The following is a 26812-nucleotide window of genomic DNA, read 5'->3' on the forward strand; positions in this document are numbered from 1 at the left end:
TGTGGTTATGCGTCAGGATCTTGGCGCATCTGATGACCGGAACATACGATTCATTAAATACGACGAGCGATCCAAACGACGCGAGATTCGGTGTGTCGAACTTTAATTTCGTTGCGCAGGAATATATGCTGGTATTATATCTTGTCGTTAAGTATGTACGAGTTATGCATACATTATATTATTATATACATGTGTACATAGGTGTAATACCTGCATTCAATGCCCAGGTATAAATATACTTCTATATTATAATATATTTCGACGTATACATATGTACGTTGATGTAGAAAATATTCCGACTCGCTGTACGTGACGAAACGCCAAATTATACGCGGACGTTTCGTTCATTTATTTTTCTCTTTTTTTTTTCTCTTCGACAAGCTTATCTCGCTTCTTTCTCCTCCGTTTTCCAAATTTTTTTTTCAGTCTTGAATCACGCTTTTATTCTCGGTGTTGCTCAGTTCCACGATCCGTATACAGTAATATTACAGCTATACAATTTCAACAAGAAACGTAATTTTTTTGAAGTCCTTGGTTTCTGTATTCAAGCAGAAGAAGTAGCTGTTCTGTTTACCGTATTCATAAATTAGAACAAAAGTGATCGTGTGTCTTTTCTCTTCTAAACTGGGAACTTTTGTTAATCAAACCGATCGTATCAACTGTCATTTGTTTGAAAATAATCGAACATTTGTTGCAGCTTTGTAAATTATTCGAAGAAAATTGCACTCAACTTTCTGCAAATTGGACTGTAATTTTTTTTCCCTTGAAATGACATCAGTGTAAAATGTCATTCAATTAACGCCAAGAAAACTTAGTTCTTTGTTCTTCGTTTAGCTTCTGTGAAAAATATGGATATTATCGTAAAACTCTTACACTTAGCGTGGAAAAAGAGAATTGCACGAGCACAGTGATTCGAAAAGTGACGGAAATTTACAATATTTACTCAACTGTTTTATTGGTAGCCCTCTACTTCTTCTGTACAAATTCAAGCGTACCTTTATTATTCAGAGCTTAAGCTTTGAAACTGTACAAGGATTTTTTGCGGGCGAGCTGCGCAACCTAATACGGTGAAATTGCCCGTTTAAAGAAATATCTCGATCTTCGGTTGCACTTCGTCATGCCGACATTGAACGATCGGACGCATGAAGACGGAAGTGAATTTGGAGAACCGTCAGGGCGCGTGTCGAAACGTGTCGCAGGACTTAGCGGGTGAACAAAATAAACGTACTCTTATAACCTACCGTAAGCTCATGCGATTTTCTGGACGAATAATCGCGGGCAGAATGGGACCAGCGTTTCTTCGAGTTTAGCCTGTTATTCACAATAGCCAGTAATGGGGTGGTTCTATTCGTTCCTGACCTACCCGAGGGACTCGGGATATTCGGGTTTTGTTACCGTGTCCCGCTGCCTCACTGAACATTCAAACCGAACGCTTCGATAATTGGGTTTACCAGAAGAGAATAACGTTTATTTTTCGCTTTTTTAGGCTTCCCCGTATGCATTATGTGTCTAAAATCCAGTTAACACTGTGCAAATAACGTTACGAATATTCGAATTCGATGACAAAAGTTATTAGAAGTAGTCGGAAAATTAGGAAACATGAAACGCGATGTAAAAGCTCCGAGGTTGGGTTTGGTTTAGTTGAGAGTAACGTCATGAAGAGAATGTCGTGAAAAATAGATTGTTTCAAACGCTTCTGAATTTTAAATCGACGGTGGATTTTGAAAATCTGCTGGGAAATTTTATTCTAAAACGAGAAACAAAATTTAAGAAATTCAGGTAATTATTTCAGAAAAAAATATCATCGATCAGTATGCGAAATAATTGAGAATAAAAATGTTGCCGATGCCTCATTTTCAACGAGTAAAAGAAAAGAAACGGTTTCCAAATAACTGTGAAACAGCTCGTGGAAAAAATTGAACCTGGATAACGCGACAAATGTTTACATTCTGAAAAATTAAATTTTGTATCGTAAAAATTGTGAATCATGTTACAAACGATTAAGAGAGTGTGACATCCAGTTAGCATTATGGATACGGAGACACTCGAAAGAAGCAAAGAAACAATGCGATCCTTAAACTTTATTAACAATTTTAAACTTCATCGTCAGGAAAACAGATTAAAAAACGATAGAATTTACATTTCCGATGTGTAGAAAATCTTGTTAAGAATTTAATTTTATAGTTCAACTTCAAGGAAGTTTCGTAATTTTACATTACGCCTAAAAATACGAACAGAAAGAGAAGAAAACTGCACATATTTTACGCTCTAGTCTTCAGTTATGCGAGAAACGGGAAAATCAGGGATTTTCGGAGTATTTGAAATATTTCTACAGGATTTCTTGACCGTTCCCGAGTTCCGAACGTTCCGCGCATAATCTGTATAAATTTGTCTCAAATCTCACTCCACTTCCATTGAGTCTCGAGTGAGGAATTTTTACGTAAAATGGCGAGGAATTGGTTTTCTTTATCAGGTATAAATTTGGATCTTTGGGAAGGAAACTCCCTTCGGGGAAAAACCGTAAGTGAAGTATATTAATATAAGTCTCAGTTCCGAAGGTGAAAATTGGCCACAATTTAATGGTGACAGCGCTCCGATCAGCGTTAGGATACTTGGGAGTGAAGGATGAAAAAGGGACGGTGGAAAATCGGCCACTTCTTCGTTTCTTCTCAAGTTCCTTCGTGCCTCGTGGAGGGAAAAAACGAGAGAGCTTTAGCTCAATCCTTGCGAAATGGGTTTGTCCGAATTATTAAGAGAATTTTTATCTTTTCATCACCTATAACAAGATACGTCAGATTTTTGATCAATTTTATAATATTCAATGAGGTGACCTCGTAAACTTCTTTTTAATTAATACCTTGCAACTTGTCTTTTTTCAACACCGGTTTTGAGGATTTAACGGGTGTACAGTTCGGTTAAAAATTGTGGAAACGTAAAAATCGAGGAATAAAGTTCAGAATTAAAAACTGAATTATGTTCTGATAAATTTTATGAGAAAAACGTTACCTTGGTGCAGAAAATAATTTTGTCCCGTGAACTTTTGTCAACATCGTTGAATAATTAATAATCTGAAACGCGTTTCACTGTCGAACAGCTTCTGATGACTTCAAATTTGGATAGTTTATCCAATTCTAATAAATAGTAGCTCATCTCGTGCTTCAATTCATGAATATATTTTCTAACAAATTATTCGTAAATTACGTAGAATTATTTTCTATTTGAATTTTCAGTTGGTTAAAGAAACGTGATCAGTGAAGTGGAATCGTTATAAATGACGAGTAGTAAACCAATCCCTTAGTAAAACAAACTCAACAGTTATTCAAGATGTGTTTTCGTAGTTTTGTAAAGATTTAATTTACGAACAAAATGAGCTCCGGGTCATTAAAATCGGTCAAAAAATGCGATTTTTTTTTTGTTGTCGAAATGATTCGAGAATGGGATCTCTTCAAAGTCATCAATAACTGTGCTACGGTCGTTGAAATTGCTGGTATTTCAATTTTATCTGTGTTGAGGGAATATCGTTTCAGCTAAGTCAAACTCGCTTAACTTCAATGGCACTTTCAAATCTTCGACATATCATATTTCTCTTCTCACAACTTTTTGACCGGACTGTACGTTGGACACATCCTTAATCAATCATTCAATTAGATAGTTAAACAGCTTGTCATTAACTTAGATTTTCGTCCCTTTTTTCCGACAATCTCAACCCCGCTCCTCGTTAAAAAATGAAGTATCAAACTAAAAAATCGTGAAAACTGCTCAAAGAGGAAGAAATTTTTCGTAATTTTTTTTTCGAGTCTCCGACATACAGCCCTTGGGTCATTCTAATCGGCACTTCGACACTCCATCGGGTACCGCACACGGAGTTCGACGTCGGATTCCCGTCGCCACAGGCTTCGTTTTTCGTGACACATGGCCATGGCCTGGAACAACAACCCGGAGCTTTGGCATAGGCGCGCGTGTTTCTCGCCTCATATTATGGCACATGGAGTAGATTTTCCCACAAGGTACGCGGGCCCACAAATCCATAAATCTCTCGGACTAGGTTTTCTTAGGGTCTCCTTTATTGTCTTCGGAATTACTGCATTCGACGCTTCTCTACAAGCGACCTTACCGCCAATTCTTCGAGCCCGGGAAGTCATGTGTCATGGGTAAAAAGGGGGGGGACCAGTTTACCCGAAATCTCGTACCGGTGCAGCAATGTGCTTTTCGGTGATGCTAACGGAACATTTATGACCATTTTACTTTTGTACTTTTGTACTCTTGCATCCATTTATTCAAAATATGGATTCGAGAAGACTTGAATTGTTTTTTTTTTTTTTTTTAAACTGCAATCACTCGTCGGTGAAATTTATTAATGTTGTTTAAAAAAAAAAAAAAAAAATCAAGTGATACTGAATTTGAAATTGCGACGTCTAAGAGACAAGAAAGAAAAGTTTGGAAATTGCGAAGCGGGAGAAAACGGAACTTTCTTTTATTGTTTGATAATCGTACATTCGGTGTTGAGAACATTTTTATATATACGTACGCAAGCTGCGAAGATCTCTTTAAAACTAGAAAAATAGAAGATAATTGATGTGTGAAAAAAAGTTTAGATGTGTGAATTCTTTGTTTCAAATCTGAGTCACGCGTCTTATAAATTTGGTAAATTACTGAGAAAACTTAAACAAGAAAAGAGATAATTTGTTCGAATGACTTTGTGAAAAATCGGTAAATGTAAATTTTCACAAATATAACTAGATTTGAACGAAATTTGAAGTGATTTGAAACAAAGTATCGTTTTCCAAGGCTTTACTTGGTAATTTCTGTATTTTATACTCTCCCAGTTTCAAACAAATCTTCGCAGCTTTGGAATACAACAATTTGACGAACAGTCAACGTGCTACTATCTTGAAATAAAACAAGGTGAAACTTATCGATATTTGGCCAATCGATCTCCTTGAATTAAAAAATTAAAACAATTACCGGTACGAAGGAGCTGCGCAGCGGGGGCAAATGATGTTACGCATCGATCATCAGTGTCGCCAATTAAAAGGCCCTGTTACGCCGCCGCTGCATTGCCGGGCTCTCCAGCCTTCTTGTACGCACATGCCGTGAGGTAACTGTAATATATGTGTACGTACCATGAGTTACATATGATACCTTATAACGCACCCACGTATACCGCGTGATCACTCGATTCAAGGGTTGCGATTTTGAAAATTGTGGATGGAAATTGTCGTCTACGTTGCAAGACTCCGAAAATTTTCCTCCTCGAATAAAAATTTCTGATTTTATTGTACTTGTGGAAATCCAGTATCGTCAATTTCTATTCACGAAAAACAGTTTTTCAATCTTATGATTGTGCAGAATTTTCGTGAAATTTTTATACTAGTGACAGAAAGAATTTTTCGCCAATGAAATTCTACGTCGGATTGTAATTTTGTAATTTTAAGCTCATTAACGCCATTGGATAATTTTCATTTTTTTTCTTCGATTATTCGTCTTCTTACAAGAAGAAACAGCAGAAAGATGAAGTCGGAAAATGAATAAAGGGGAATAATTGAACAGATTGAATTATTGCGTACATTTTCTGTTCAATTTTTGACAAATTTTTTATAGAACGTTAGGGCAAATTGAAATACTTTATAATTAAAATTTTCAGGACATTACTGTGCACAGATTTTTTCTTTTTCATTGCCAATGTTTTCAACTATGAAATTAAAGTAACAGAATTATGCGAAAGAAAATCTCTGGATCGTTTACAAATTCGGTACAATTATGAATCTTAACACGAGACTGTAATAATACATCAATGAAAATTTTTCTATAAAATCCTATAAATCTTGACGTGCAATTTCTTTATCAAATTTTCTAACCGTCGAGAATTTCTTTACCATTGTGAATAAGTTTTGAAACACTGCGAGTGTTTATATATCGAACTGTCAATGCATACGTGTAATAATATAGTTCCGTGTTTTATTACAAGCCATAAACGCTGCCACTGTAGCCAAAGTTTTCTTTAGCCCCGTTCACAAGCAAAGTGTAGCCGACGCAAGTTCATGGCGAGGTTTAATTAAATCCCTAAATACAGGAGCCACCCTATACATTTGAGTTTCATAAAATAAAGCGCCTTGCTTGCAAAATTTACTGCCTCGCGGTGATGATTTATATGACGTTTACTCGCTGATTTTAGCTCTCATTAAAATACTCGCACCTATGTAATGTTGCGACTTCTCTTCTTCTTTTTTCCATATCTCCGTCTTTATATACATATTATATATATGTTTATTTTAACCACTTTTTATGCCAGTTATGTTTACACCTTGTTACAAGCATGAAATTCGCTGACGGTATTATAAATTATTTTACATGAATTAATACGGGAGAATTAAATAGCGACTATTTTTTACATTATAATTCGAGATCGGTTCTTCAAAAACTGGCCAAATTTTATTCTGCGTTGTACATAGTTTTTTTTTTTTTTGTTGTTTCTCAAAAAGTAATGTGAAAATTTCAGACAGCAAAAAAATAAATATAAATAAATTCGATCGTTATGAGGTAGTTCTGTTACACTAAAGTTAAAACACAGATTTCGTTACAGTATAGTAGTTGTATTACATTTTCGAAAAAGCTGTCTAACGAAAATCATTTTCACTGACAATATTTCAGGCTTTTCGAACCTGCAGTTTCAATAATATTCTATACGTATACAACAATCCCTCAGTAAAATGGTTGTTGATTGCCGATGATCGAGGCTCTGAAACATGTTTCTTGATCTTGCTTTAAAATTGTTTCTCTTATCGGTAAAATCGAACGTAGCAATTTTGTTAGGCCTTCTTTCACGGCCAGACGTACTCATATAATTGAATATCCATTTGAACTTCTTCCAACTTAATTTCATCCAGAGGAAGATTAAATTGCCATTAGTAACTCAGCCTGAAAGTTTCGTCTGCATGACGGAGGATTAAGCTCGCTATACATACTATAACTGCAAGCTGCGTAGCCCCCAATGATTACCGGCACTCAAATCAGCAGTGACACCTACCCCCTGCAACAGTGTGTATAACAGTGCGCGCATACACGTGTGTTACACACACTCATATTATACACCCAGGAGCTAATTTCCTAATGAAATTCTCCGAAACGAGATTAGTTTCGATTCCCGTCGCCACGCGTATCATCCGCATCATCCTTCGGAGCTTTCAACCTCGGTGTCTCTCTCCTCCACCCTCCACTCCCCACTCGGCTCTCCTCAATCCTCTATTCCTCCTGAGTGCCAACTGACAGGCCCACGTGATGCAGCGATAAATCAAACCCCGCGGATTGACAGATCGAACGGAGTATCGTCGCTGAGGGATCCAGAGAGCGAGATATATATATATATATATGTATATATGTATGTACGTATGTATATGTATATATGTATACATAGAGAGATAGAGAGAGAGAGAGAGGGAGGCCCACCCACCCATAAGTGGGCCGAGCCGAGTACATATCGTGGACTGGAATCTTACTCCCTCGTCTTGTTTCCTTTTTATTACACCCGGTAAACGGAGTGCTCATATTGCGCCGGCCGCTCCGACTACTCGCTTCAATTTAAAACATATTTAACGCTCGATTTAGCACGCTAGTCGGACCTCCGCAGGTATTCTCGCTCTGTTTTTATTCTTCGTCATATAGTTCGGTGCCTGAAAGCCACCGCGAGTGTCAATTTTGACACGTCGGAATCTCGTCGGCGCCGGTTCACTTTGCGGGAAATTGAAATTCCCGCGTGAGCGCGCGCGCAACTCGGCGACGCGGGAATTTTGACCTGGTTTAATAATTGAAGAGCCTTGTAGTCGATTTGAAAATCAAGCAAATAAAGATACGATCGAATCGAGGTTTGAAAAGTGAAACTGAGGTTTGGTTGACTTGAATTTTATCAACGGTATCTATTATAAATTTCGAAATATATTTATAGCCGCAAAGTCAAGCTCATGAAATTCAGTTATTGGATCATTTTATAAACAAGGTTAAATTATATCTCAGTTTTTTTAAACAAGCCAAAATCGCTATTTCTCTAATTCGATCCTCATTTTGTTCGTGAACCGATTATACACTAAAATTGTTTGAAATATTTACGTTGTTCAGAATCATTTAAACAATTTTCATAGAATGTTTATTTATTTATTGAGCCATCGTGTTGAAACATATGTGACTTCCTACGAAGCGAAGCGAAGTTTTTTTTTTTTTTTCACCTGGATTCCTGTACTCGTAGTTTAAATTTCTATATTTTCTTCTCGGCTCGAACGAATTCCGATATAAAAATGAAAGACAGATCTCTTAGCCCGGCTGGTTGCGGCATTATCAACGTAAGGGCTTGCAGTTCTTCCGTGCTTGTTTGACTATCCCTACAAAACTGACAGAAAAAATATATCCACCAGCGGTGTATATGATGTTATATGCATGTTAATGTATATGTATATATGCTTGAAGAGCGTCCTTCCCTTGCGACGCTCCTGGGTCTCTGTATCATTGTGTTTAATGAATGGAGAGTCATGTGTTTACTCTGGGCAAACGAATGCGCAAGACTCTCTCTCCAGTCGCGCCGCACCGCGCCACGTCTATTACACGCGGTATCGCATGCGTGTGTGTATATGCGTTGAAAAATAAGGAGGAAAAAGAGAATGAGAGAAAGAAAAAAAAGATACGTTAGAAATACGCTCACGAATTTACCTTTTGTCTGCGTTAGAACGTCGACTCGAATCGTATCCCTGTCTAAATTTTAAGGCGTCCACGTATTACAGTTTCAAACTGCTTCCTGAAAGTCAATTTTCGAAATACGCCACGCGCTATTCTTCGTTTGTTGACTTGTATTTTTTTTGTTTTTCTTCGCTCATACATCTTGATTTTATCTTTCAGAACTTTTTAAACTCTCAACTTTGATTCGGATATTGTATAAACAATAAGAAATTTGGAAACCGGTATTTCTCATGTATCGATTCGATGTAAAAAATTTTCGCACACGTTTCGGAGATCGAAGACGTTCCAGTAAATTTCAATCAGTCACATATCTCAGTTTTCAATCTGTAAAATTGTCACACTTTTCCTTAAACAAAATTGAAATTAACCGCGACGTTTAAATGTAGAAATTATTTTCAAAATTACGTTACAATCGTCGAAATTCTTTAGAACAAGTGGCAAAAAAAAAAAAAAATTCTCATGGCTTGTATTTTCCATGCAAAATTTTTCACAATATTTATTGATAAGAGTCTGAAAAATATTCGCACCGAATTCTATTCCGTAGGGGGTGGATCAAATTCTGTTGTTTATTCAAATCCAAAATCATATTAAAATGCAGCTGAGAATGCGGCAATGGCGGAACTCTTTCCCTGTATTTTCCTTTCGTTTTCTCGCCTCGATTTCGACTCAGCTGTAAAAAATCGGGCACAGGGCGGGTCCGAGCTGAATTATAACAGGCCCAATTTGGGTTGCGCGGTCGCCTTTTTCTATCCCCTCGACTCTGATCTATTCGGTGCAGGGAAGAGAAGAGAGAATAAAAAATAAAAATCAGAAAAAAGCAATAAAAGAGCACGAACCAATTCCAACTTCCCGGGCAATTTGACTCAACTTCTCTCTTTCTCTCTCTCTCTCTCTTTCTCTCTCTCTCTCTCTCGATCTCTCTCTTTGTTCCTTTATTTTCCGCGCAGTAGGCGAACCTTCTTAAAGTCAAACCGTTTGAGATGATGTCCTAAGATAGTCGATGCCGGGACGACGAGCATATTTCTCCTCTCCTCCCGGGATCTTTTTTCTCCTTGTTATTTTTTATTGCGAATTCCTTATTCCTACCCGTCGCATTATATACCCTCGACCCTAAACCACTGCCGCGTCTATCTATAGCATCGCCGATGTTTTCTTTCCTCCAAAACAATTTCCTCTGCAACGTCCGCTGCGTAAGCCATACCTATACATATGTATAATACATGTTATACGTACGTACATGTGTGCTAAAATTTTTGGCTGATAGAAAACTGCACGCACTTAATCAGCTTCTTTTCTCACTGCGTCGATAATGGAAAGACATATTTACTTTCTTACACGGTTTTATAATGATTGAAAGTTATCTGTTTTGTAATCGTTTGATCGTTTCTGAAATAAACGAACGTTGAAGCGTAACTGATTAAGTGAGAATAAATTAGACAGGTGAAATTATTGATCAAGTCAAAAATTTATAGAATCAATATTTGCAGAGTAAAACTGAAATTGGGATTAAACTGAATTCATTTTTTTTTCTTCATCTCCTTAACAAGGTGAAAATTTTTACACCTTAAATTATAATAAACGAATTTGAATTTTTTTTCAAACTGTAGAAAGATCAGATCAATGTGTCGTTTTTTCAATTCCGAAATCTAATTGTTGAAGTTTAAAATTCCAGTGGAACAGGTTTTTTTTTTTTGTAAATACATCCAATAGAAATCGAAATGTTAAAAAACTTTGCATAAATCTAAGTATTTAAAAATTATCGACCATTATGCTTTTATCGTTGGAATTTATGAGTTTCAAAATTTAGTTTACTCTATGCTAACAATAAGAGATGTCTTGCTTCTCAATATTTCATTTATAATTTTTATCTCACCTAATATATTTCTCAATAAAGGGTGTATCCCGAATTATGCCTAATTTTTTAGATGAAAGTAGGCGAAACAGTGGCTCCGCATTTCTCGCAACACCTACGTTCTTTCGTTGTAGTAAATAAATTCAAGATGGGTCGAATTTCACCCGAGCGTCCCTTTTAATTTAATTGATTTTTCCTCTTCGTTTAAAAGCTACGTAGGTACCGCTAATCACGACTCTCGGCCGGATTTCGTTGACACATAAAAATGGTAGAGCTAAAAGCCCGAGAGCTTCTGCTGGATTTTTTTTCCGGATGCTCGATCGTCTCCGGTGAGAAATATCAGCGCTTTTGAAACATCTTTGATATAATAATTTTACGATCGATGCACACGCCCGTTCGGGAAAGATATTACGGGACCGGAGTTATAAATCCGTAATATTTCCCATGACGATAATCATCACTCACGTGTAGCAGATCAATTTCCGGCCACCTGATTGGACGCTGGTTATAAAATTGGTCCATGCCAACGTCTGTTTGGAATAATCTCACTTTCGTACAAGGAGCCACGGTTTTTTTTCTTCATTTCTTACAGCCCGGAAGCACCTGGGTTGCAATTCACTCGTAATTAACGCTCGGCCCTTTCGACTCCGAGTCGATTACACCGGGCAGTAAAAAAAAAAATGTGTGTCAAGTACGTGCGCGGGAATCTATCAGGCCACCACTCGAGCCGCCTTCAGGCCCCTCAAAAATATGTGGCTGTATAATTTGATCGATGCAGACTCGTTGACAGGCTTAATGGACGCAAAGTTGATCGAGTCCAGCACAACTCTCTGCAGCGTTCAAGAACGCGACTCGAATCATTTCGTCGAGCACTGCGCAGTTCGAATTTCGTTCCGATTGTCACCATGCGTGAACCTGCGCCGCGTACCCCTGTCAATCACACTACGTACCTACTACAATAGATTCGTCACACCATCTCGTCAATTTCGCGCATTTCGTTCCAGTCCTTGGCCTCCAGGGTCACTTCAAACCACTTCGCATGCTGAGCTAAGGCTCTTCTGTTCCCTTTACTCTTGCAGTGCCGGATCATCGGTCCAAATGGTCAAAACTGTAAGTAGTTCACGTCTGGTTAATGGCGAAAAATTTGTGTAGGGTGTCGAGAAGGGTTACTCTAAAAATTTTCTCGAATATCAAGTCATAGTTTCGATCTTGACCGTTCGGAATTCGACCTACAGCGTCTCTTCAAACCACTTCGCATGCTAAGAACAGTCCAAATGGTCAAAGTTCAAAGTGTCGTTGGTCTGGTCAGTGGCCGAAAATTTGTGGAGAATATCCAGAAGATTCACCCCAGAAGTCTTCTGTGTGAACAAGCGTTGGTTGTATTATTGACCATTTGGAGCCCGACCTGTACGATCACTCCAAACCACTTCGCATGCCGAGTCCAGTTTCTCTGTTCCTTTTCCTCTCGCAGCACCGGATTATCAATCCGAATAGTCGAATCTCAAGGTCTGGCCAATGGCGAAAGCTTTGTGTCACGTGTCGAGAAGCTTCGCTCCAAAAGCTTCGACGATGATGGAGCGACAGTTTTGATCTTGACCATTCGGAGTTTGACCCGCGGCACTGAGCCAATCGTCGATAGTTCGACGAAACCTGGGTTATAATTGAGCAGAGGTGGAAAAAAAGATGCGGACAATGCGAGAGGTGTTGGCGATTGGACCTCGGTCTGGAAGACTGATGGGTGACCCGAGGTTAATTACACACTCAACGGGGAGCCGAGAGACCCGCTCTCTTCATCCCTCCTTCAACACCACCGAAACGGTGATGGGATGAAAATTCTCGTATATATGATTTTAAAAACGCGGCGGTTCTCCTCTCGCTTCCTCTTCTTTCTCAGTACTCCTTCCGGCTCATTGATCCCCTTGTCTTGCTCTCTCTGAAGCTTTCATCGAAAGTCATCCGAAGGCGATCTAACCGCGGGGGCGTTCTGTAATTAATTACACGTATCGATGCGATCGTTATCGGTCGTCGATCTGGATCCTCGTATAGCTGGGCCTTGCGATATCGATCGGCTGATTTATTATTCGCGTAATTATAGGAGATTAATTGAAACTATTGTCCAGCGTGTGTTACACGCCCGGCTGCAGACCCGAACGTAACACACTCGTACGCCGAATTACCCTTAAGGCCACAGAGATAAACGCTGGATTATAATTTCAAAGTCGATACCATCTGCGCTTCTACCAGCATGTGTGTAACGCATGACTCGACCGCTGTTTGTTCTATCAATCGTTACTTGCTCCTGACCCGCAGCGTTATTGTCATTTTCTACTGTCAAGTACCACACGAAAGAAGCATTCACTTTTTCACACATATATACATGATCGTTGACCGGAAATGCAGTGTGGAAAGAAACCCTGAATCCTTTGAGGGTCCTTACGTTCTTAACCATAGAATATTTCTCTCCGTCTCATGACCGTGAAAATAAAGAGGGATGCCGTCGTCGTAATCAGTTTACGACATCACGCAAGGTTCGCCATGTGACTAATGGCGTGTGCTCTCGTCTGCCTCTGATATGAGTGAACGTCGGTAACTTGGAGCACTTGAACACAGCCTCACCCTGGTTATTAGATCAAAATCTAACGCTCGTTTTATCGCGCTGCTTTCACTTGAGCATTGTCAAATACGGCTAGGCCTTGGACTGCGGTATGATAATGGCTTATGGCGATGTCGGTGGTTACAGTTCGAAATGGTTTGGTCCATGACTCGGATATGCCGGTCACAGCAGAGACGAAAAAAGGGAAAAAGGACCGAGATCCGAACGTATTTCATACACGCGAGGTGAGGTGAGGCAACTTGTACCGATAGTACCTCACGATCCAAGGTCTATTAATCACCGTTACGAGATTTCAGTACGGTGTACCGCAGCTGCACGCGTCCCTCTATCCGAGTAATTTATATTTATGTACACTCGATTTTCTTCCCCCTTCATTATGCCGTATTTTCCATTCGTTTTAATTTCATTCTCGAACCGCTTACCTTCCACGATTTGGATGATACGGTATTTGCGTATCGAATGAATCTGAACATTCTGGAGTGGAAATTTGAAACAGTGTCCAAGCAACTCTCGAGAATAATAAACATGTCGGGAATTCGGTAGAACCTTTTCCACCCGGCTATTATAATACATAATAACTCTGATAAAAATTCTGACATCCTCGAAGTCAGGTGGAAATATGATTGGGAACTAGTGATTGGAAAAAGTCACTTTAAGTTACCTGAAACCACGTGAAGTTATCTGAATTCATGAACTCTCCAACCCACTGGGTTTTCTTTTCACTACTGAAGCTGTCGATATGTTCAAGGATCGATTTACCGATAATATTGAATCTCGGATGCAGTCTGATGCGGCCTCAAGTTCTTCCAATATTCGTTCAAAGTTTCCAATACGACAGTTAAGATCTGTCCGAGCTGATAGCTGGTTAATTTCGCATCAAGGACGGTTCGATTAAACCGTTTTATATTGTCGGAAATAAACGAGGCATGCATCTCGCGACGAGATAGTAAATCTGTAAAAAGTGTAAAAAGGATGGATGAAGAAAAGTGGTTAGAGTTAGCTAGAGAAAGAGGCAAAACTTATCAGGCGTACAGTTCGGTAAAAAAGTGCTCAATTGAAAATAACCCAAGAAATAGAGGTTCAGAATTGACAACTGAATTCAGTTTTGATAACTTTTACCAGAAAATTAATGCCTTCGGTTACTTCGTTTATAAAAAAGCAGAACAACGCGTTGTCAGTAAAGTTATCGGTAATTGAGCTGTTTTTGTGTCTTCGCGTTGATGGGAGATCGTTTGACCAAAATGAACTTGATCAACTTCACGTGCGTTTGTTCAGTACTTATTTTGTAATCCCTTCGTTTGGATATTGATACTTGCTACGCTCTCAATATCATCGGCACAAGCTACGTCTGAAATCAACGGTGAATTTATTTTCTGTAGCTAGTGAAGCAGCGGCGACACAAAAAAAGCAACGCTGTAGCCTGTTTCGGGCGAATTACTGAGTCAGATATAATTAACGGGTTCTTTCGCACAAAACGGATCACCGATGAGTATCTGCAACGCAGTAATAGAGTGTGTTCGAGGATTCTCAGTGCAGGTGCATCCCTGATCACCGTCGGACAGTATCCCGAGATAAGTTATTTACAAGGGTTGTACTGGGCCCGGAATCCAGGTAGTCGCAACAGTAATGTTCGAAATTTTTGGCTCGAGCGATGTTTGGTTGAAATTTATCCGGACGAGCGCAGCGGTATCTGGATGTGTGTCCCTGCATACGTGGGACGCGTTACAAAGCAAACTCTTCAGGGATACGCCCCATTAGAAGCTGGGACCTCGTAGATACCAAATTAAGGAAAAATTCCACGTAGCACCGGTTAATGAACTGATTTTAATTTTAAACGGCCCGCACGATGTGTCCGGAATAATTAATCGAACCTGCATAGCCTCTTCCTCTCTTCTCCGGGCTTCCGAGACGTTCACCACCGAACGCTCAGGGGACTCTCTGGTCCCTTCTCTCCCCTCCTTTCCCTCACTCCCTCTTCTTCGCATCGAAACGAAGAATTTTATCTCGACTGTGGGAAATCTCGTACAAATTACTCGTTTAAGATCGGCTTAATTACCGGGTCAGGCGTTTTTTTTTCCCACTCGCGCATGGTTCCTCTCTGCACGTGGGCCGTGGTCCCCTCTCCCTCCGCCATCTTGTCATAATAATCTCTCCACAAATTAGCGCCAATTATTTATACCGAGATAAGGTTGAAATTAATTAATTTCACCGATACAACCGCTAGAGAGAACGAGAGGCAACGGAGAGTGAAGAGACAGTTCGCTTTGCACCTGGGTCCAGAAGGGGTACCACGGATTCTGATATCTCCAGAGCTTCGTTGGTGGCCCGTCTCTTTCCCTCCACCTCTTCTCCTCCGTATCTTCTTCTTCTTCTTCTGCTACTCGAGGTCTGGTATAGGCATTCACGTTAAACCTGGTGCTGTTCGGTGTCTCCGGCGATAAAAAAGTCCGAAGGGTCATTGTGATCGGAGCCGAAACTGTCCGCGAAGATCAAATCCGTTCGTAGAAAAGTGCACCGCAACCCTTGACGAACTCTGCAGCTGTGTAATCAATTAAATGGATTGGGCCTCGATTCGCCCTTCGAGAGTTGGATTACAGGGTCGTGACCTTGGTCCAATGTCTCATCCAGTACCAGGTTTCCGGAGAAATCTACCGACGGCAGCGTTCAAGACGCCTCGGGTAATTTATTAATGCACGTACGTGTGGGTCGAGAGTGCGTGGGTTGACCGTAAGAGAAGAGAACAGGGGAAGAGAACACCTGTGCCGTTAATAGCTTATTTACGCTTCAGTCCTCCGGTGCATCTCTTCTACACCATTTTCTCCATCATCTTCTTCTCACGCGTTCCGGGCTACACGGCATTTCTAATTCGCGACAAAGTTTCGAACGGTTAAATTTTTGGTCACGATTCGACGTCGAATACAACACAAAAATCCTGTTCGATTCCTGCTACGTCGACGCTTCTTCCTTCCAGAAATCCCACCGCCACCGCGGTATTGTTCATCTCCTGAGTTGTGAATCGGATCCTCTGTCTTCAGAGAGTTGTTACCCTGTCCTTCATAATTTATCCACGTTATTTGTCGGGCTCTGAAAATAGTCCCGAAAGTTAGCTCTAAACTGAGTAGAAGCCAGAAAAGGTGTTCTTTTCTCTTTCGACGTGAAGTCACTCTAGTGTCACCCAAGATTTCTCAGTTACGGCGCATACGCTTCGTGAACCGAGTTGAGTTCCGACTCCCCGGGACTTCTTACCGTAGTATCCAACTGTTATAAGATTCCACGAGGGTATTTCTCGGTTAATTTTTGAGGGTAGACTGTAGAGGCGTGTAGACGCGAGGTGCGGAGGCTTGGTGGCAGGTTTGTTTTATGGTTAGGGAGACCTCCCTCGGAGATCCCGACACCCTCGGCACCTTATCTAAGGGGCGTTTTGTCTTAACGAGCCAACAGGATTCCAACGTGACCAGAAACTCAAGCCGTGTGATGTAAAGGTTGTTTCGATCCACGAATCACCAGAAGCTCGCCGGATTTTACCGGGGCAAATGAAAAGCGAAAGTGTCGCGCCCTTTTCCCTCCCCCCGACCATTGCGAAACTTTATACCAGTAGCCGAAAACACTCGAGAGTATTGTAGTGTACTGTATATAATACCAAGGCCGAAAACATTCCGGGGTGCGACGTCCACCGCATGTTGTTGGAACACAGAGGAATTAAACCCGGGCAAAGCCTGCTCGAGTGACGTGTAATTAGAGGATAGTTCCAGTTCAGGTCTCAATTTGCAAATGTAATCCCACACCGCGTTGACGCTGAGCCCTGCAACGAAGCGGCTGTGTTACGCTGATTGTTCCCCTGGGAATCTTCGGGAGAGAGAGAGAGAATCCACTCGGTCTTCTCTCCTCGTCGCTTTTACATCCAGTCTCTCTCCGGCTGGACTATGCCGGGCAATCTACTTCAGGAATTAGGTATCACCTATATACGACGAAAAGCTCATTCGGACACCTCACACTTTACCGTTTACCCGTTTCCTTCCCGCCCTTAACCGTCGAGTTAACCCATTTCCGACCTCTCGACCCTTGCAGGTAGTTCGGTAAATTCATTTCAAGGGGTTCGACACACTCGACGGATTTAGAATGATGATCTTCAAGATTTCTCAAGTTCCGGAAACAAACTTTGACAAATCTAATCTTCGGAACCATCATCCTGACGGCAAAATTGTGCTGGACTCTGTTATTTCCCATTGAATTATCTAGTGACAGTATTTTTTTTATCCCTGTTTCTAATATTCTTGTTGATACATACTTGACGACGGAACGATCGAAGAAGAAAAAGTTCCAATACAGTTTTGCTCTTAGAATAATCGCATGAAACATTTAACTGTCAATGGTTAAAGTTTAGTTTTTTCAAAAGAAACTGCCACCACTACTAAACCTGATACTACCAACGAACATCCGTTTCAGATCAATACTGCCAACACACGTGATCAGTTAAAAGATTGTCGAATTATCGTAAAGTTTATTGCACAACGTTTTTAAACTTCGTGCTGAACAATTATTTTGACGTGAAGCCGTGATAATTGTTCGGATCGATTCTTCGGTGGAATCATTTGGTAATCGGTATTCGATAGGCTAGAATTAGACGCATTACGGCATGTTGAATAGGTGCTTGAAATTGGTGGGTATCGATCCTTCGAATATGTATTCCGGTGTTGATACACGGACTGACTGGTTTGCGCGAGAGTTCCGACTCCTTTTAGTCACGCCGCGTCTCTTTGCTGGACCGAAAGTGATCGGAGAAAGAGCGGAGCGGCATCGATTTTTATAGTTTGTAACAAGCCGTGATAAATCACTAATTACGGTGATTGATCGAGATGTTCCGTCTGGTCCGCTTCTACTGTCTTCCAGCTCTCAGGTTGGACCCTGCCGGTATAATCAGAAAAATACATCCTCTAGGAATTTGAAACGGATGATCCGTTATTAGTGGCAGAAAAAAATGACCTATTAATAACTCGAGGGAGCCGTTTACCGTCGGGTTGTTGTTATAATTTCATAGATCGAAGTCGGGAGAGTCGAGGAGCTGTCGACTGGCACAGTCTCCGATTGATCGAGGCCTGTACAGATATCGCAACTAATCCAGCAAATATTGACTTTTCGTTAGAGGAGCACCCTCTCGACCGTCGTAAATCAAACATGATAATGAACCGGCCCGCGTAGGCAGCTTCTTCTTCTTCTTCTTCTTCTTCTTCTTCTTCTTCTTCTTCTTCTTCGCTGGGCTGTGATGACAGAGAGCCAAGAACCGGATGGGTGTAGCTCGCACTGTTTGCACTTTGCTCGAGGAAAGACAGTGTCTCGGAGAAGAACGATTGAGGAACGCGCGCTTTACAAAGCGAACAGTCCGACGCTCCGTATACTAACGAGCTTCCTATACGCCTCGGATGATTGTTTTTAACCACAAATTTGAACACTGGTTAGTGTAACGATACTCACGAGTCGGTCAGTGTCGAGATTAAAGAAATGCTGAGAGCTTCGAGGGTGGCTCGACTTCTCGGCTTTCAAGTTTATCGGACAGCTAAACGGTCTCGTAAAGATTTACTGATAAACTTGTTTCGCAGAGTTTAGACTCTCAGTGAATGAATAATGTTATTTGTCTCGTGTTAATAACGAGGTGTTAATCATTGTGCAAAAATGACGAGACACTGATCACAATCACAAAGATGACAAATCGATTATAACGATTACAGAGATTGCAAAAAATTACAAAATTTTCAACGATTACAAAAGATTTCAGGAGTTACAAAGCTTACCAACGACTACAGAAATTATAAGGATTACAAAAATTCACAAAAATTCACAAAAATTGCAGAGATTAAAAAAATTACAGGGATTACGGGAAGATTACATAAATTACAGAGAATACATAGAGATAGCAAAGAGATAACAGAGAAAACACGATACAATAAATACGAAAGATTATAAAAAATATGTGATTAATACAAGCGATTTGGAACAAATTCGAATAATACGAACAAAGATATCAACAATTTGAGTAAAAGTTCTTTGATCAGTGTTCCCTTTGTTCAAACTTTGGTGTCGTGTATATGATTACTTCTAATAATTCTAGTAATTCGATTAATTTCCAATTAAAAAAAGTTTTCTGGAATTGTTGATATCACAGCTTGTGCTTTTCGAATCTGCTCAGTCACCTCTATCATTTTGTAAAGACGTTGTTTCACTCGCGGCCGCTGTGTTTGGAGCATGTAACATTGCCAGAGATATTTTAAACGGCTGTTTCTCTTTTCCCAACTTTTGAATCAAACAATTCAACGGGTCGATCCTCAAGAATTACCGTTTCCAACTGTCGTACGGAAGGTTTTTATCCAGTAAATTGGTTTGAAAGCATTTCGGGAAGTTTGGGATGAACTCGACCAAGATTTCACGTCGTATCGAACTGACGAACCTCCTTTCCGTTTCAGCCTGCAACTGCAACCTCCACGCGCGAAAGTGCCGATTCAACATGGAACTCTACAAGCTGTCGGGTCGCGTCAGCGGCGGCGTTTGTCTTCAGTGCCGACACTTCACGGCCGGCAGACACTGTCACTATTGCAGAGAAGGCTACTACAGAGACCCGGCAAGACCGATCACCCATCGGAAGGCCTGCAAACGTGAGTAACCCTCCTATTTCCGGTATAATTCACTCCGCCCAGCTCGCCGTCAGACTCGTTAGACGACGGAATTCGTCGCTTCCAATATCTCAGTTCTCCTCGCTTTTCGTCCGACTTACTCCTTCATCTTCCCGCCTCGATGCCGCGCTCTTCGGTTTCCGTGCCTTTCAAACAGGTACGTATATGCGATTAGCGAAAAGCGGCGGAACGACACGCTTTTCGCCTGCAAGCACGCCGTGTATTCTCGCTTTTCTGTGCGATGTAATATCCTCTTCACTCCTTCCAGACTCCCATAAGCTTTTCACGTAATAACTTAAATAAACGGTATAGTTTACGGACACAGAAGCGCAAATATTCTCTCATGGTTAGCGGGGCGTCGTTAATTCTCGACACAACTACAATAACGACTATGCTAAGAGAGCACGGATTTTGTAACTCGTCTGTTGATGTACGGTTCTCTACTTCGGGGCCATATGTACACTATGGAACATCGGTCCTGTATGCCTTGATACGTGAGAACACGCCACTTCGTCACGTTCGTCCCGTCCTTTCATAACCGTACAAATTGCAGATTCATCGCCTCATTTTCATACAGCGTTTTTCGCTAAACTTGGGTTCTCTTTGCCGGACTTTAGATCTATTCCTTGCTCATTTCATTCACAGATGGAATTGATATTTGAGTACCAAATTTATTTCATAACTTTGAATTGAGATTGTAGAAAATTACTTGAAATATTTTTTTTTTTAAACATCTCAAAAAAGACGAAATTCACGCATTTTAACTTGCAGATAATATCGTTTCCAATTTTTGTAATAAACATTGAAGGTTTTCTTGATATCCGGTAAAATACTGCCGCGAAATCACTGAAAATTGTATTGAGAGTTGTTAAATTGTTTTCAACATTCTTGAACGTGGTTTAAAATTTATTGGATTGTATCCTCGAGGCATTCACGAGCTCGGTAAAAATTTTCGAAATTACGCGGGGGTTATATCCGATTTCTTTTGAGATCTATGTTTATTTCAACCTTCCGTAAGGGAATTTATTTACGGCCTTATATGTAAGGCTTTTAAGAGAACTATATGCGTGCTTATAATATGCGGGAATGACATCGCCCACGCGAAGCGTCTACACGTCGACGGGACCATGAGTTTATACCTATGAAAGATCCCATTGCACGTGTTGCATAATACGCGTATTCAGGCATGTCAGGACGTCGGTGAGTGGATATCAATAAATACATTTGGGTAATTTAGTTACGAAATGGTCGCAGATTTGGTTTGAGTAATCACATTTGTGAGGATGAAAAAAAAAATTGTTTATTTCACCAAATATGTCGATCAAATATGGCGAGATGCCAAATTGATGTGGTGTCATTTAATAACACATATTATTGTTCTGACTACTTGTTTTTTTACTGAAATATCATTAATTTCAATTCATAAAGCATTTTTTTCGACGTATTCGTAAAATACGATGATTTACCCAACAATACAAGAAAAATAAGCACTCAATTTATGAATGAGACGTTTGGTATTGATTCTTTTTTAATGTAAAATCGATTTGAAGTACATAGTTGAAAGTTTTGTAAATTCGGTCAGTTTCAACTCCGTGATAGCCATAAAAATCGTCATTTATAAGTTTTCAATTTCAATATTTTTTTTTTTAAATAGCCGACATAATATCGATATATGCCGATAAAAATCGATGTCACGAGTAGTTGTGAAAAATAAAATATTTGAAGATTCTAATGTGGCGAATATAAAGTCTTTCATTGGAGTTGTAGACAACTCCAGTCTTCTGAATAAAATGACTAATTGCAGACTGTAATCGAACAAAGATTCTCGATTTTTAACCATTTTAAAACGATTCGAAATGAAAATCGATATCTTAGCTCGTGTATGTAGAAAGAAAGAAAGAAAGAGAGATCAACAAAAAGGCCATGAGAAACAGAAGCAAGAATACCTCAAGGTAGTACCCACGAAGATGGGCGTCTGTAGATCCTTCTTTTTTCCTTTCCGTTAGTTTTTTTTTTTTTTTTTTTATCAACTTGTTTCATTTTTTACTCACCTGTGCGAACGAAACACCCGTGCGGCTTGGAACTTAACCGCAAAACGTCTCGGCGTCTACAGAGTGTTCGATAAAAATTATTCAGGCTTCGATTCGAACCAAAGTCTCGGTCACGAATGCAGATAAGATCTTTCTTTTCATCGCGCCCTGTAGATGAGTGTACAATGTGTAGATAACTGATATAGATATTATACAATAGTACAAAATTCTCGTGCGAACTTCTGTGCTGCCAACTTACTCAGAAAACGACGCGTCGCATCGTAACGAGGTTGTCTCGATTACTGGTATGCAATCCCCCCCTTTTTTTTTAATTCTTATTCTTATTCCTTGCTGTTCGTTTCTTATCTCAACGAAATAAAAAAAGGGAAAGGTAAATAATTAGAGATACTATGTGCTGATTTTCGAAATCTTTCGTCGTTTTGAACATAGAATTTTAACAAGTTGAAATTTAACAAGTTTTGATAATGTTAAGGGAAAATTTTCAGCGGTTTGGTTATAGAAGAAGCAAAAAAAAAATAATAGAACAATCTGAGAAATCTGTAGGCATACATTAACTCTTTTTTTGTTTTTTGGAGGGAATTGTGAGTTCAATTTAACAATATTTGTTCAATTTAACACATGATAATAGAATTTGAATTTGAAGTACGAAGTTTTTGAAACAAATTCTGTAGTACGGTATTTTTCAATCAAATTCCGAGATATGATGTTTTTGAATGAAATTCTGAGGTGACGATATTTTTTTCATTGAAATATCGAGTTGCTATGTTCTTGAAATAAATTCTGACATGTTAGTGACTTTGGAATCAAATCAGGAAATTAACGTTTTTAATCAACTTCCGAGGTACGCCATTTTTTAATTAGGTAAATTTCGCGGTATGACATTCTTCAAATAACACTATACATAAATTTTAAAATGCGATGTCTTTGGATAAAACCACGAAATGCGATGTTTTTCAATCAACTTCCGAGGTACGATGTGTTTTTCAGTCAAATTTCGAAGTGCGACATTCTTGACATAATTCTACAACCGAATTTTACGATGCGATGTCTTTGGATCAAATCACGAAATACGATGTTTTTCAATAAAATTCCGAGGTACGATATTCTTCAAATAATTTTATACCTAAATTCTAAGATGTGATATCTTTGGATCAAACCACGAAATGCGATGTTTTTCAAGCAACTTCCGAGGTACGATATTTTTCAACGCAACACCGAAACACGTTATCGTTCTGCTCATTCCACTTGAAATTTATCTTCGAGCAGAAGTTTCGCCCCGGTCAGCCCGCGCACCCCGTGTTGCAAGGGTGTAAGGCACACCGATGATTCAACTTTACTCCACACAGTCGCAAGATTGGCGGAGAGAACGCGATGCACACGGGGTGCCCGGTAATATTGGAAGCTTTCTTCCCCCTCCGCATGTTTGCGGAGTGCGCGTGAGTTTACTAAAACGATACCGGGAGCAATCCTCTCTCTCTCTCTCTCTCTCTCTCTCTCTCTCTCTCTCCTTCTGTTTCTCTATCTCTCTCTCGGCTCTCCGCGCGGCCATAAATACGGGGTCAACCCTCTATATTTATTTTAGCCCCTCCTCGCCCTCGGGCAAGGGTTGCTTCTCAAACATCAGATTTTTCTACTCTGTTATACATACTCCGTGTTACGTATGTGCGAAACTCGTCTACAGGACGCTTCATAATAGTCATGCAGCTGTTATATTCTTTTTCGAAAAATAAAACACTTGGAACACCATTTTAATGTAAACAAAGTTGAATTTGGATGATTCATTATTCGCAATATAATGCAACTATGACTTCGTACAGAAATTGGGAAATTTTTATTGTGCTTTTCTTTTTTCTCTCGGAAGAGTTATTCACTCGGTTATTTTCGAGTCGGAAAATTACACTCAATTCGATATATTTTGTAACGTGTGATATATTTTCATAGGTAAAACTCGACGGAAATAATTGTATATACGAATTTGTACCATGAGAATGAGAAAGATATTTCTCAAACTACCTGTAAATTTAATTTTTTATTTCTACTAAATCGTTTATCCTTAGTTCTATCGGATCCGAAGGAAAAATTCATTTTACTCAAGCTTGTCAATTTTTACGAAGTATAGTCGAATAAATTCTTCAAACATCGAAGTGAGTTTCACTGACTTCATATTATAGATATTTTTTCGATAATTGCAAGAAAAATTCATAATTTACTGCTTAACTTAACACTAATGATATGAAATTTATTCGAGTTATAAACAAAGTAACGTTATTCCGTAGAATTAAAATAATTTTTGATTTCTGAAAAATTAAACCTGCAGGCTTATGTGTATCCTAGAAATTTAATTGCATTTTCTGGTTCGTTTATTGAATCATTTGATACGTATAAATTCCATTTATTGGTGCATTAGGAGATGTTTGACTTTGACTCGACATTCTTACCCCCGGTTTCGACATCCGTTTGGAATGACCTGTATAGCGATCCGTACGGATGCTGCAGACGAAAGAAGGGCGCACGGTTGGTTAGGTTAAAATCCCGTGGCTGGTTTCAGCCTTTCAAATATCTCCTGTCGAGGCTGCAAGATCCCGTAGAGGTGGTTTTATACTGGAAAACAAATCACGTAACAGAGAACATCAGCCGCAGCTCGGGATCTCGGGAATGGGACGTCATTTGTTACGTGGCGAATTTGCCCTCTTTCCCTCTTTCTCTTCTTCTTTCCCCTTATCTTTTCACCGGTATTGGATAATCGATTTTAGTCAACCCTCCGGAAGAATCATCTCGTGGTGACAGATATTCGTTTATTTGTCGGTAAAGAGAGTTTTATAATTACTGTACGTGCGCTACGTTGTGAGAAGCTATAAAAATCATTGAAACGAAATAAAAAAGGAGGCACTTGAAGAAGAAACCGAGTTTTATACATCGGGAGAAATTTATAGCCGTAATTCTTGTAACACTTTTCATTTTTCTTCTCCTCGCGGTAACTGCAAAAAATATAGTTTTGTGCCCGTGACAAGAGAATCTGTAAGCTACATGTTATTGCTATTCTTTTAATTGAGATTATAAGAAGGAAAAAACCAAAAAACGCAATAGCCAGAAAAATTAGCATTGACAATTGTGATTTCACCGCATAGTTACTTTTTTTATTATACAATTCGTAAAATTTACTTCTCACCCGAAAAATATCTTTGTATCAACGACGCCGATATTACATCGAATGTTTTCGGTAACAATCGGTATAACAGAAATGAAATTTTTTCTCAATGTCGTCGGTGAGGGTAAAATTCTTTTTGAAATTCCTCGGTGGAACTGCTGCTGTGCGAACGGGGGAAAATACCGACGGAATTTCGCTACCCTCTTGAGCCCTGCACTTGCAGACAACCCCCTCCCTTTATTTCATCCCCCAACAACGGAAAGTTACCCCGGCTTCGATCAATCGATGTCGAATGATGAAGACGCGTCTCCCGTTTCCCACCATACACCGTCAAATATTGTATACCTTATACCCATGGGTCCCCATATCGCTTCGAGGGGGAAACTCGCTGGGCGAATATTACATATGTTTACAGTTCTCGATGAAATTACGCCTGAAATTGTTTTTCAATCTCGCGAACAGTCGGACTTGGGAAATATTTTTTGTGCCGTTTTTCACAGTTTTTTTTCCCTCTCGTTTCTCTTTGTTCGATCAGTTTTACAGCGAAATAAAAGTGGCTTATTTTTGATCGAATTCTTTATTGTTATTATTATTATTGTCAGGTTTTTACAAAACTGATCAAATTTTTCGCGCATTTGTGACTTTTTTATTTAACGTATATAGATATTTTATCCCATTCTTCGTGTATTATCTTCAACATATTATTAGCATTACAAAAAGTATCATAAATGATAATACAACATTAACGTGCAAAACTGAAATTTTGAAACTGTTCAAATGATTACTAAACGTTTGAAATTATGTCGAATCTTGTCTTGCAGTCGTTTTAGACAAAATCGTTTCAAATCGAAATCCAAAAATAAATCGTATGGAATGGTTTATAGAATCGCTGAAATATTGTAATCGTTTGAACCGTGACTGATGATGCATGAAATTATCACGCTGAATTAGCGCGATATATTGTAGTTAATGTCAGTCGTGGCGGTTGAAATTTTCCAGTTCTTTTCTCAGCGTTATTTAGAATTTTTTAATCAACAGATCACAAGAAATCATCAGCGAATCGTTTGAAATTATTGATAAACACTATTTCCAAATTATTTGAAATTCAATCAATATCTTTCAATTGTCGTTGGTTTTTTAAATGGCAAATCATATGTACAACATCGCACTGTAATATCAACGATAGTAGCGAATGTAAATGAATTTAAAAAAAAAATAAACAGATAATAATAAGTCGAGAAATACCAGAGAAAAATAATATTTGATAACGAACGTTGTCGCGTATTGATGAAATCTATGGTACCAAGAGATGATCAAGTGCAATGCAGCAGGCTCTGTCCGAGACGGGAATGGGGAACAATTAGGTTCATTCATCGAGTGAATGACGAGACTCCTCGATCCTCTTAGCATTCAGACAACGTCGCTCGCCGTCTCCGCGATCATCAACAAAGCTCAATTCGTCCCGTTTATTGTCATAGCTTCATCCCTTAATTAAGCCACCACATTCAAACTTTTCTCCTCTCTCTTTCTCTCTCTCTCTCTCTCTCACTTACGCTCGATGTTTCCCCCTCTTTTACTAATCGCAATTATGGTCAGAATCATGGATTGCCTGAAAAAAGTGAATGTAAAATCGATTCACATTGCGATAGAAATTTGTTTTTTTTTTTTATTCCGCAGACGACATTCAAATTTACCTTCAATTTTGCACAGAAGTCACAAGATTTGTAAGATAAAAAATACTGTACTCACTCGGCGTTT

At 39.4% G+C, this 26812-nt stretch overlaps 1 protein-coding gene across 3 annotated transcripts in view; it reads left to right on the top strand.

Moving 5' to 3' along the window:
• The window catches only part of LOC124293868 (netrin-A-like), a 135735-nt gene that overhangs the window by 47119 nt on the left and 61804 nt on the right, over positions 1 to 26812 (top strand). For all 3 annotated transcript variants that reach the window (XM_046736583.1, XM_046736585.1, XM_046736586.1), the window contains exon 2: positions 19649 to 19837. In XM_046736583.1, coding sequence (XP_046592539.1) covers positions 19649 to 19837 — 189 coding nt within the window. The remainder of the gene's footprint in view (positions 1 to 19648; positions 19838 to 26812) is intronic.

This window comes from Neodiprion lecontei, chromosome 4 (genome assembly GCF_021901455.1).
Source record: "Neodiprion lecontei isolate iyNeoLeco1 chromosome 4, iyNeoLeco1.1, whole genome shotgun sequence".
NCBI lineage: Eukaryota > Metazoa > Arthropoda > Insecta > Hymenoptera > Diprionidae > Neodiprion > Neodiprion lecontei.